Source organism: Lytechinus pictus, chromosome 1, assembly GCF_037042905.1.
Source record: "Lytechinus pictus isolate F3 Inbred chromosome 1, Lp3.0, whole genome shotgun sequence".
Classification (NCBI taxonomy): domain Eukaryota; kingdom Metazoa; phylum Echinodermata; class Echinoidea; order Temnopleuroida; family Toxopneustidae; genus Lytechinus; species Lytechinus pictus.
In genome coordinates this window covers 35,985,655-35,998,468 of record NC_087245.1, presented here as the reverse complement: position 1 = coordinate 35,998,468, position 12,814 = coordinate 35,985,655, and the positions used below count along the sequence as shown (strand labels likewise).

Here is a 12,814-nt window from a genome sequence, read left to right as displayed (position 1 = left end):
GCATCTAAAGCATATCAAAGCTAAGATCAGATTTGAAAACATGTCAGACAAAGATGCTGACAAAAAGAATGCATCTACTACAAACCTGCCATGAAAATTGCACTTGCATGCAACTAATTTTCGAGCAACACCCTAAAAAACTCATACGTAACGAAATGATTTTATTTTCATGATTACTTACCGTGAGAAGAGATCACTTGTTCCATAATTTGACATTTGTCTGCCACGGGAATAGAAATTATGAGACACAGCCATGGCTGAATTCGGACCTGAAAACGCACACAAAACAAAAATAAGAAAATACAAAGCTTACAAACAATGATTATGAAAATAGTTTCAAAATGAAAGAAATGAAGTTTGTTTAGATTCTGATTTTGGAGCTTTGTTTCAGAGAGTTATACCATGCATGGAGGGACTGGGGGTTTTCCCATGAAGCAATGGATTAGGTCGGTCTAAATAAAAATAGCTTTATCTACCTTGCTTTCGATTTCAAAACATGCCCAAAAGATAACTTCTATGCGGTTTAGATGATGACAGTGTTTGCTAGAATGTATACCTCAGTTTACATTGAAGATAAGGCAACACAGAAAATAATTTGATGTACATGTATGTAGACAAGCATACGTAACCCTCAGCCTCGTGGACCCTCCCCAAAGGACTGTAGCTTGCATGATGGATATCAAAATGCTATTTTATCACATCACAAGCAGCTGAAAACAGATTAAGAATCTGACTAATCCATTAAAATTAATTTTAAACTTGAGATCAAACAACACATCGAAAGAACATTGTTGATGAAAACAACAAAACTTAACTTTGTAAGCACATTATACTTTCAAGTGAGAAATACATCCTGACATATAGTTTGTTTCGATAAACAAAGAAAGTTAGAGAAGCACACTCATGAAGATTTGAAGAAAAAAAATCTGACAAAGATTGATACAGTTCTGATTTTTTTTCAAGTTTTGCTTTCGTGACATTATATTTTAGCAGCTGCCCCATACATATATGGGCAATTCCATAAGATATGTACGTCCAACCCCCTATATGTGGGACCTTCATGAAATTCTCCCTCTCTGATTTCTTGTTCTTTTGACAGTCTGTAATGCTCTCAAACGACCATGACTTGGTCAGTTCATTAAGTGAAGTAAAACTTGAGAAAAATGGGGTCAAATGTACAAAAAGGTTGATTATTTTATGGAATTGCCCTAATACAAGTACATGTATTTATGTCCATTGAAGTGTGAATGAAATGTGTCTTTATTAGGATAGAGTGAATCATCCAATATTCTCAGTAAGTGGCATTTTGTAGAATGTCGTGACATATGGGGAGGTGCTTACAGGTGTGTTATGTAATGAAAAACCTGGGAGTCATTTGAGTCCTACTTTATATGAATATACAAATAGTATACACGTACACCACAAGTCAAAACCTTTGTCTTCAGATAAATGAATTGAGCTTAGTTATGAAATCAAAGAGCTTTACCTTTCTTCTTGTTTTCACTCATTCCCTTTTGCTTCTCCTCAAACGATTCTAGGAATATGGAGCCCCCGGATTTCATCCTCTTCTGCAGCACACCCTGCCTTTCTCCTCTGTGAAGTAGAAGCAAAAACAGCAAGCTGATATTACTCTTATGAACAGATGAAGCATAGACCTCTACAAACTCAATAGTAGACCGAATGTGTCAGAGAATCGATGGCCGTCTTCTGAACTCCGAAGGTGTTTTGTAACAGTTGTCAGCACTGACTATTGTCATCACCTCTGAAATTTTCAGTGATATCATTGGATTTGATTGAATGAGGTGACTCTCCGCTAACTGAATGACAACTAGGCGTGGGATGAATACCCTTCTTGCCATTCGATTGTTCGCCAGGGTAAACAATCAAATAGTTTGAACAATCTAGTTTCCTGAATTATCACAAATCAAAAAGCAGGGCTGAGTCAAAACACTTAAACGTTGTTCAAACGACCGTTAAAAGCATAAACGTTTAACCTATTTTTACAACCGTTTAACCATAGATCTAGGGCCTAACAGTAGGGGGGAAAACCTTCAAAAAAGTTGCTGAAATTTCAGATTTTACATCTTTATATTCATAAAATGGTCATCTATTTTCAATGATTCCTTGAAATTGTTTTAGTTTAGTTGGAAACTAAAGAAAAAAGTAAGAATACTCACATTTTTCTTGAATCGGAACGATCGTTTCATGTTACACTCGGTAATATTGTAGTCCCACATGTACACTTTCATGGTGTTGATTGAGTATAAAACGGTCAAAAATGATCAGAATGATCAAACGATTGTTTTCAATTAACGTTGCAACACTATGAAAGTCTACATGTGGGACTTACTGCGGCAGCCCGAACACGTAAAAGAAGACGTCGTGTCGAGGTCCCCGGGGCAACATGTGGGACTATAGTTAACATTAGCAACTTTGGTGAAGGTTTTCTCTTTTTTTACCGCCTCCGGTTAACCGTAAACGCCGGTTTATCGGTAGCGTTTTAAAAACATAATAATTCACCTGCAAGGCGTAGGTGTGTATCTGTTCTCCTTATCTGTCTGATCAGAGAAAAGCATTGATGCTCCTAGATTCTCTGTGTCTTCGCCGTCACCGACTTCAAGAACTTCATCATCAGGGGTCTTGCGTTTGATGGATTTCCATGGAGAAAATGACTTCTGATGAAAGGTTGGGGTTTTCACACCCGTGAATTCCTCCCGATCACCCGTCCGACTCCGGCCCGGTGTCTAAGTTTAGAATTAAAACAAAGAACAGATTGATTAATTACACTTGACGCGGGGACTGGCCCGCCTCCTTATATTACATTCCAACTCAATCAAGAAGCATACCGTATGATTCTTGATTGAGTTGGAATGTAATATAAAGGAGGCGGGCCAATGTATGATACGTTCAAAACTTTCTGCACAGACATGGGATGAGTTAAATAAACATCTTACAAGAAATGCATCTTAAAAATCAATACAAAACACAAAACAAATAAGAATTATCAAATGAAAGGCTTTGTCCCTCTTAATCCCGTGCAGGTAATTGTGTTTCAAATCATATCAATCACTCAAAGATTGATCCCATAAGAAACATAGTTTTGAATGTTAAGTGTGTACAGTCCTTTTAAAACATATCAATTAACAACTGCATTTCCACCAATAGACACTGTGTACCAGAATGAGCTACGAGTGATTCTTTTTTTTTTTTATTCATCAACCCATTTCTGCTAAATGTTGCAAACACTTTGACTATGTGATAAATGCTTGCAAAGTATGCAAATGTTTGTAAAACTTTGATGAAGATAAATTTGCATTTGCAAGTTAAGAAACAATTGCAATATCAATATTAACAAGTGGAATGCCTCTAGCAGTCTCACCTGCATTTATAGCGGCAGTGTTGACTTTGTGACATTGCTATTAAATAAACAATGCAATTATCAGAGGCCATGAAAAGGCAATGCTACTCCTATCGGTCTAGGAACTTGATCTCTCACTGCCGTCACTGTCAGAAAAGCGGCCGGCACCTACATGTACGTCTTACTACGCTATGCAGTTAGTGAGCCGTTTGTAACCTTTAAAACCCAGATGTACCCGTAGTACACAACTCTAAATTTTTGATGTTCGCAAACATTAGCCCCTCAGTGAAATACACACCTAACCATTCATCTTAAGAATACCTTATGGACCCACATGCACTGTATATCCTTAGAGGCAAATTTTACAGATTCTAGCATTACAGTGCGTCCCCCAAAAATGTCCCTCTCAAATACAACTGAATTAAATCTACAATTAAGTATTATTCTCCGTTATATGTGCAGAACTATGAAGCAAATTGTGTGTTCAAACTTCAATAAACATTTCAATGGTCTCGCTTCAGCAGTTTTGAATACACAATCTATTAATATGCAACAGTGGTAATTTTTGGCCCATTTCAAGTTTGCATGCAGCACTGCAGTACATGTATGTTCTGCATTGTCTGGCATATCAATCCCCTTTGATCATCCAGAATCTGACCAGGGAATTCCCGGATCTGACCAGAGAAATTGCCATGACCTAACCAGGCTCATCAAATCACAAAGTTGAGCACGTTCAAAAGGGCAATATGTAACACCAAAGCCTGGCAGGCCATTCTAAGTTTGTTAATGGGAAATGCTGACGGGGATAACCCGCCAAGCCTGTATCATGCCTGATTCAATGTTTAATATTCATATATTTCAACAACTGCATTCTTGTTTTCATTCTTTCATTAATACTAGTATTATGGAGCGTTATGGCCCAGTGGATTAGTCTTCTGACTTTGAAACAGGGGGTAGTGGGTTCAAATCCCAGCCACGATGTAATTTCCTTCGCAATAAATTTATCCACATTGTGCTGCACTCAACCCAGGTGAGGTAAATGGGTACCTGGCAGGAATTTATTCCTTGAAATGCTACCGCGCTGTAAAAGCCTGCAGGGCTAAAGCCAGGGTAATAATATCACATTGAGCACATAGGGACGCATTTGGCAGTGATATGTGCTACAGTATATAACCATGTTGGTATTATCATTATTAGAATTACAGAGATCAAGTTAATTTACCTAATTGAATAAAAAGTTATAAAACAAAATGTGCATTCGAAACCACTGAAGCAAGACCCATGAAATCTTCAGATAAATCAGAAAATGAAATGAGCTTTCTAGTTCTGGATATTTAATTGAGAATAATAGTACATTTTGGGATTAATTCCATCATGTATTAGAGGGACATTTTGGGGGGACACATTGTACAAATAATCTAATGGATTCATTTAATAATTCACTTTCCATCTCATACTACAGTGGAAAAAGAAAGAATGAATTTCACTTACCAATGATTGTTCTCGTGAAGGTTTGGGCTTCTGAGGTGATATAACTTCCTTAAGCCAAGGGGGCGATGTCTTGTTTACCTGAGGTTTACTGTTCAAGTGAGAACTAATCCCTGTAGTCTTGCCTAGACACATGAACACAACAGAAACGGGAAAGGCTAAATGTGGCGATGGTTATTTCACCTACAATGTATTAAGCAGGAATGATTTGAAGTAACAAACAGAGATGTAGTCGAGACAAGTTCTTCCAAGTCATGGGGCTGCCGGAGAAACCTTCTCTCAAAGACTTTGTACAAGTGACTTTAATAGGCCAAGGCCACGGCTGGCAAGTGTGGCCTCAAGAATGGTCTCGAATACATCCCTGGTAACCAATGGCTAAGGTCCTCTCCAAGGGACCTTGTAATGAGGATCATAAAAGCCCCCAGCATGGGTTTTAAAACTGTTTCGCCGAGTTGCAAGACAAACAGTCCTCAGCTATCGTGCCTTGTAGAGCATCATTTTGAAACCAACCGACAAGTCTCTCTAATAGGTGGCTTTGGCAGGAAGTTTATTATTTGAGAGAGGGCGTTGTGGCCATTGTCAATGTCTGTTGATCAAGTTACACCTGTAAGTCGTCAATTTCATTCTACATGACAAATATGACATGAGATGGGTAAACTTGTTAGAGGTGACAGGGTCAAATGTGTCGTAACACTACCCTTTAGTTTGAATGCCTAGTACATTCTATGGACTCATTTTCATCGCTTAGTCAATGTCCCAACCAGGATTTGAACCCAAGGACCTGGCATGCAAGCTAGGGTCCCAAGATCAAACCCGGTTGGAGGCAGTGTGATTTTCTGACAATCCTTTCCTACGATGGTTTTTACTTCTACCAATTATGATATTGTCCTAATTGTAATTATGTTTAGTTGTTTACTAATTTCAAACAAATAGTCATATGCAAATAATGCAATCTATACAGTGCGTATAAAAAAACGGGACAGTTTTGAAAAGTCTATAAAAAATTTGTTTCAAATCATTATATCTATATTTTGATGTTAATAGATGCTCGGATATCTTATCTTTAAAATGCAATTAAAAAAAATATATTTTGTTCATGCTTGAGCGAACATTGGACGTTTTTGTCGGGGGTTCAAAAAGAGGCTTGCGCCAAAATGGCAGAAATGAGAAATTTGATGATTAGACTTTTGGCCAATCAGCAGACTTCCTCTTAATCTTTTCATTATCTTTGCCATAATTTTCAAATTATGCTGTCAAATTTTATTTACAAATTTATTTATTTACCTGAATTATTTTGTTTTTCATTTAAACTTCTTTTACCTTTGAATTTTCCTTCATAAGTAAGAAAAGAAGACTTTTTGTCAACCCAAGTAAGAAGATTTGCATTATTAATTGGGAGAATTTGTTATTATTCAAATCCTTTTATTATGTGAAACAAATTATGTTATGGTACCTATAAAAAAAACATGAATCCTATTTTCAAGAGATTATTGAATCCTTCAAGTTTAATTATGTGCTTGGCAAGACAAACAGGAAAGGATTCATGTCTTTCAATGGCAATGGTGTAGCCTATTGTGTCGATTTTGAAGGAGCAAGATAAGGCAGATCGAGTAAAATGTATTAAAAAGTTGTGAAGCGAGCAAGCAAAACATTTCCACTTTTTTAAATTAAAATATCCAATTTTGTGATTTTGACATAATATTCAGAAAATGATATCATATTTCACTTTCTATTTTTTTTTGTTTTTTTTTTGGGGGGGGGTGGGCACCCCGATCCCCCACCCATCAGTCTGCCACTGTTCAAAGGCACCATAACCTTTGTAGCACACAATAAAAGGATTTGAAAAAAAATTGACGCTCTCCCATAATTCGGTTGAAAAAATTGTTTTTGCTTAGAGAAGGAATATTCAAAGCTGAAAGAGAACATATTAAAAACGAATAACAGAACTATTCAAGCAAATAAGTAGATTTGGAAACAAATTTTGACCGCATAATTCGAAAATTATGGCAAAGATATTAATGAAAAGGTCAAGAGGAAGTCTGCTGATTAGCAAGAAGTTTGACCATCATATTTATCATTTTATGCCATTTTGGCGCAAGCCTCCTTTTTAACCTCAGACAAAAACATTCCGTGTTCGCTCAAACATGAACGAAACTAAATTATTTTGATGGCATTTGAAGGATAAGACCTCAGAGCACCTACACGTATTGACACCAAAATATAGAGATCATAATTTGAAACAAACATTTTATAGACTTTTCAAATCTGTCCCATTTTTTTTATACGCACTGTATAACAATAACTGAGCAATATTAGACCAATAAATACATGTACTGTACATGTACATACTTAATTGAGCCAAGTGAAAACCTATCTAGTTTTCAACCAACCTTTTTTGCCTAAAGCATCGATAGCATCCATCATCTTTTCAAGACCAGAAGCAGGGGCCTTATTGATGTGAACTGCTGTGCCATCCTTGAGCAAAATCATTGCTCGAGTGTTGTTGGTGGGTGTATATGTTGCACCCTTCACGTTCAACTGAAAATACAGAAAATGTAATAGTGGTATTATTCAAATTATAATTCCGCCTCAGTGATAAAACAATTCCTGTGAGAAGAAAGGCACGAAACACAAATTGGTGGAAGGTTGAAGAAATCTGACAAGGAATACGAAAATTTACTTATCAAAGAATGAGGAATGTGGTTAAGAGTGAGACACCGTTGATTACACAAAGATGCATGGTGCTTTTATTTTGGATTCCTCTTTATTAAGACACAGCACAGGTTTTTGTTAGGGTGTCTACATGTACCTCGTCAAAGTCGGTGTCTGTGTCTTTTCTGCAGAAATCCCGTTAGCAGCGTTTGATTACCAATTCTCACATTTCATCATTCATGTAGCCAAATAAATAGGCAATGCGGAAAGCCGCAGTGAAAAGACGCATCAAGCCTTTATTTTTTTTTCAAACTAAACTTAACTTGAATTTAGTTTGAAAAATGTAATCTTTGGTTTTTGATGAGAAAAGAAACGATGCATTGAATTGTTTGGTATGTATAATCAAACAGCATTTTTTTTTTTTCAAAAGTTAAATAGTAAAAAACCAGTGTTTACATATGCAAAGAAAAAAATGATTCGATATTATGAAGATGAGATATTAGTTCTATATCGGGTTTCTTAAACAAATTTAATACTAAATGGATGTCACTTCATTCTTCATTTACTTGAGAGAAATGTTTAAGTATTATTATTGTTTGAGTTCATTTATTAATTGTGTAATAATGTTTGCTTGTGTATATTTTGATATTACATGTATTTGACTCAATAAAAGGCCTTTGGAGGGCTTAATGTTGGGAAACAAAATCAAACCATTATAGCAGGATTCGTGCTAAAAGACAGTTTTGATGAGTGGCTTAGGACGTGGCACAGACTATTTTTGACCAGCCACCAATTTGGGGATTAATAGCAGATTCAAACAAATCAGTTATTAAGCACTGTTATCTGTAGTGAATATATAATATTTCAATATCATCACAGCAAAATGCTCGGAGCAGTTCGAAAACCAAATTTGCGATATGGCTTTGAAGACCTCTTTGCCTCGTTAGACTGGTTTAAGCGAAGGTAAGGATACAATTAGCTCAGGAGATTGTGTGGAGAAGACAGAGGAATCTTCTAAACTTATTTCCCGAATCTGGTTCGAGGGATACCAGTTTCAAGAAAGTCGAAGAGAATAAGTGCCGTTGTCGAAAACAATATCCATGTACATGTAAACATGTCCCTCAGAAAGTATTCCCAAAATTGATACTGTATAATTATGTTGACAATGTTTCACAATATTCATAAAATAATTTTCAAGTGAGTTTTATCAAATAAGAAATTAAAAATTATGAAAAGGATTCCTCTAAGTACAAATTCTGTTCAAAGTAGATAAGGTTAATCCTTCCGTAAAGGACAAGTCCACCCCAACAAAAAGATGATTTGAATGAAAATAGAAAAATCCAACAAGCATAACACTGAAAATTTCATCAAAATTGGATGTAATTGTAAAATAAGAAAGTTATGACAGTTTAAAGTTTTGCTTAATTTCACAAAACAGTTATATGCACATCCTGGTGAGTATGCAAATGAGGAGACTGATGATGTCATCCACTCACTATTTCTTTTGAATTTCATTACATGAAATATTCTAATTTTCTCCTCATTGTCAAGTGAAACAACAATTAATTCCTGCCTGAACATAGCATTGTTAAAAATTTATGTTTCAGTGAAGTTGGTCCTTATTGTCAAATCTGTAAAAAATTAAATATTGTATTTATTCAAACAATAAAAAACAAAAGAAAAGTTGAGTGAGAGACATCATCAGCTGTCTCATTTGAATGTCACTGAATTGTGCATCACTGTTTTGTGAAAGATAAGTGAAAGTTTAAAATGTCATAACTTTATTTTACATCCGATTTTGATGAATTGTCAGCTTTATGCTAGTTTAATTTTTCTCTACTTATTCAAATCAACATTTTTCTGAAGGTGAACTTGACCTTTAAGCTATTCAATTTGATGGACAAATTTATAACTTAGAATGTCCGGTTAATTTAATACATGCAATACTACAAACAATAAACATTAAATGAACACCAATTAAATAATAGGGTGTCTGAAGCCACACTGAAAAGTGTCAGCATAAGACAGGCTGATTTAGGGGAAAATGTGGCACATTTCTTTCGGGAAGTTCAGGCTACTAAAAAAACGTGATCTGAATTGATTATCAACTTGTGTTTGGCATGTATGGAAAGAGAAAATTCAGGGGCTTCTTTTGACAGTAAGGACAACTTTATATGATCATTTGAATTAAGGATTTAGAGATAAATTGCAAACCCTTATTTTTGTGTGTGTTGAGATTGCCATTTCCCCATGCGTTTTCTATGGGAAAATGAAATTTCTGTTTTGCACAATTTTTTCACTTTGTCGCAATTTTTCATTGTGATCTGGTTTCCAAATCTTTATAAAAATCATACCATCAGAAAGAGCATAAAAAATCCTATTGGACTCTTTATGGACAAGTTTTTGGCATTAATAATAAATTTATAACAGCTCTCTGAAGCTAAAAATTTGGATTTGTGTGTGTCCATTTCTTAACTACACAGTCTATGGCAGAGAAATGCTGAAAATTGACCTAATTTCATTCTTCTTTTTTGTAGCCAATAATCAGATTTTTTTCAAAAATGTTACATTTCTGTCAGTCTGAAGGTCATTTCTCTTCAAATTCACAAAGAAAATGTGATATTTTCTTGAAATAAGAAAAATAATATTTTTCTCCAGACACCCTATAAATAATTAATAACAATGAAGAAAAAATAACTAGCAATTCAATAAACAATGTTAAACATTAAATTACAAACAAGCAGGACAAACTGCGATGCATATCCTTGTCTGTAACGTTGGCGAAGAAACAAGATGGCGGCGTAAACATCGCGCAAGTTTCCCCCGTCTTTTGCTAATATTTTTCTTGTTTTTTAAATGAATTCTTGTTTACAAATGAAATCAATATCGTAGAAATGTTGGAAATGAAGTTGCATCCCATTAACATGATTTAGGGCTAGCTAGGGCCTAGATCTACATGATCTAGTTCTTTTAGGAGGAAAGTACATGTAACTAATAAAGTAATAGAAATCTCGGGGGCGAAAGTTTCATTTTTTTTTTTGCGGTACACGCACAGGAATGGGACGCAATACCTGGCTCGGTGTAAGCATACGTAAGTAAATTATTTTTACTCTCTAGGACTTTTAGGAGCATCCTGGCTAGGTTTGTGTGCGAGGAGAAATACAAAAGTCAAAAGTTAACTTAAAAAAAATTGAATTAAAAAGTTTGATTCTTTGAATTGAAATTAATTATAATAAATAATATAACTCCTCGATTGCTCGAAACAGACGGCTGCCAGCTGTCTTATTCTACTGACTGATCTAAATGAAATCTACACCATCAAGTGTCCTGATAAATATCCTTTATAAGAAACAAATTGGTCTCTAAGTGATTTTGATCGAGAGTTTCAAGAAAGTTTATTAAAGCCTGAATATATTACCGGGAACGTTTTCTGGACTCCATTCCTGTACTCCACAACCAGCATAAATGAGTCTGTATGGGACTGAGCAATGTGCAATCTGCCATCTTTCCATGATGGCGCTAAGTTATCCACACTCGAATGCTTAACTTGGCTCCAAAGATCCTTATCTTGGTATCCAGCTGAACAGATGATTCCTTTATATCGTTCTTTTATTTGTTTTTTCTCCATTATCGTACAGATACACTTTTAAATCTGGGAAATTATATTCCAGTCATTTTTAATTTCTCACAAAACAAATCGCGCGCTTCCGATGTCCGCCGTGCACGCACCGGTGCCGCTCGCGCGCTCTCATCAAGCGCGCTCGAGCTTCGTGCTGCAAAGTTGCTAGCAAAGTCGGGGGGGGGGGGGGGCAAGGCCGGGGGACATGCCCCCCTACTCAAAATAGTAGGGGGGACACAATATCAAATGTCCACCCTACTATTTGTGGTCTTTTATGATGGTAAGAAATACATCATTCAAAATCGAAATAAAACATGCATTTTAGGACGACTTTTTTTTTTTTTTTTTTGCTTGTCAAATTTTCCAGCCCCTTGTCCGGGACAAGTTTCCCCCCTACCTTTTGGGAGAGATTTCCGCCCCTGGGGGGGGGGGGGGGTTGGGGTTGCCACTTCCATTGACGAGTCATGCGCGACCATGGGGTCTCGAAAAGCAGGCACGTATTTTCCATTCATTAACAAGTATTGGCGTGTGAAACCCTACCCTTTTTAAGTATTGGAAACAAAATATACTCTTGGCAATTATAAGTATTCCCTGAATTGACCCCCTAAACAAGTACACCGATATTTTTATTGTTATGTCACTCAGTCGTCGGTTTTACCTTTACCTGATTGGGTTTAAGTAAAGCCCCACTTCCCACATCCCGCGCAAAGTCGTACTCTAAACACGTAGTGTTGACTCTTGGGGCAAAAAGTACATCCTTTATAAAACATTTTAGTCTTAATTTTTTACACCCTCGCAAATATGGGGACATCCCGATAGACCGCGGGTCCGATAGACCGCGGGTCCGTTAGACCGCGGGTCCGTTAGACCGCGGGTCCGATAGACCGCGGGTCCGATAGTCCGCGGGTCCGATAGACCGCGGGTCCGATAGTCCGCAGTGTGTGTAAAATTATGATCAGATATATCAAATGTCATCGAGAGGTCCAAAGGTCAAATGATACGAGGCCATGGGGCCGGGTTCTATCAGGTGCGGATCCATGGAGGGCCGAGGGGGAACTGCCTCACCCCCCCCCCCCACCCCCAGCTCAAAAAAAAGAGGGGGGGAGAGGGGAAACTGGGAGAGAATAAAAAAAGAAAGAGGAAGATGGGAAAAGAAGAGAATAGAAAAGAGAGTAAGAAGGAGAAAGGAAGAGAAGAAAAAGGGGAAAGGAAAGACAAAGAAAAAAGGGAGAAGAAAAGGGGAAAGAAGAGGGAAAAAAGAGGAGGGAAAAGGAAGAGAAGAAAAGAAAGGAGAAAGGAAAAGGAGGAAAAAGAAAAAAAAAAAGAGGAACGAAGAGAAGAATATTTAAATAGAGAGGAAGATGGAAAGAAAGATAAGAAAAAAGAGAGAGAGAGGAAGAGGGGAAGAAGATAAGAAAGAGAGAGAGGGAGGAAGGGGAGAGAGAGAAGAAACAATATTAAAAGAGAAAAAAGGGAGAAGGAAAGAAAAAGAAAAAGGGAGAAGTAAAGGGGAAAAGAGAAAAAAAGTGGAAGTGGGAAAAGAAAAGAACGGAGTAAGGAAAAGGGGGAAAAGAAGAAGAAAAGAGAGCGAGAGTAAGTTGGAAGAGAGGAAAAACGAGAAAAGAGGGAAAGAAAAGACAGCAAAAAGAGAAGAAAAGGGGGAAAGAAAAGATGGGGGAAAGAGAAGAAAGGGGGGA

General features: G+C 36.7%; 1 protein-coding gene across 2 annotated transcripts in view; it reads right to left on the bottom strand.

Moving 5' to 3' along the window:
* The window catches only part of LOC129261867 (ubiquitin carboxyl-terminal hydrolase 37-like), a 35,631-nt gene extending 24,383 nt beyond the window's left edge, over positions 1–11,248 (bottom strand). Inside the window, exons 1-6 of one of the 2 annotated variants that reach the window (XM_064101539.1) lie at positions 10,917–11,248; positions 7,237–7,384; positions 4,850–4,971; positions 2,521–2,744; positions 1,487–1,593; positions 182–269 (exon numbers count right to left, since the gene is read on the bottom strand). In XM_064101539.1, the coding sequence (XP_063957609.1) occupies positions 182–269; positions 1,487–1,593; positions 2,521–2,744; positions 4,850–4,971; positions 7,237–7,384; positions 10,917–11,126 (899 nt within the window). In that variant the 5' untranslated portion in view covers positions 11,127–11,248. The remainder of the gene's footprint in view (positions 1–181; positions 270–1,486; positions 1,594–2,520; positions 2,745–4,849; positions 4,972–7,236; positions 7,385–10,916) is intronic. The other variant, XM_064101544.1, reaches the window with a different exon arrangement.
* Positions 11,249–12,814: the final 1,566 nt, after the last annotated feature.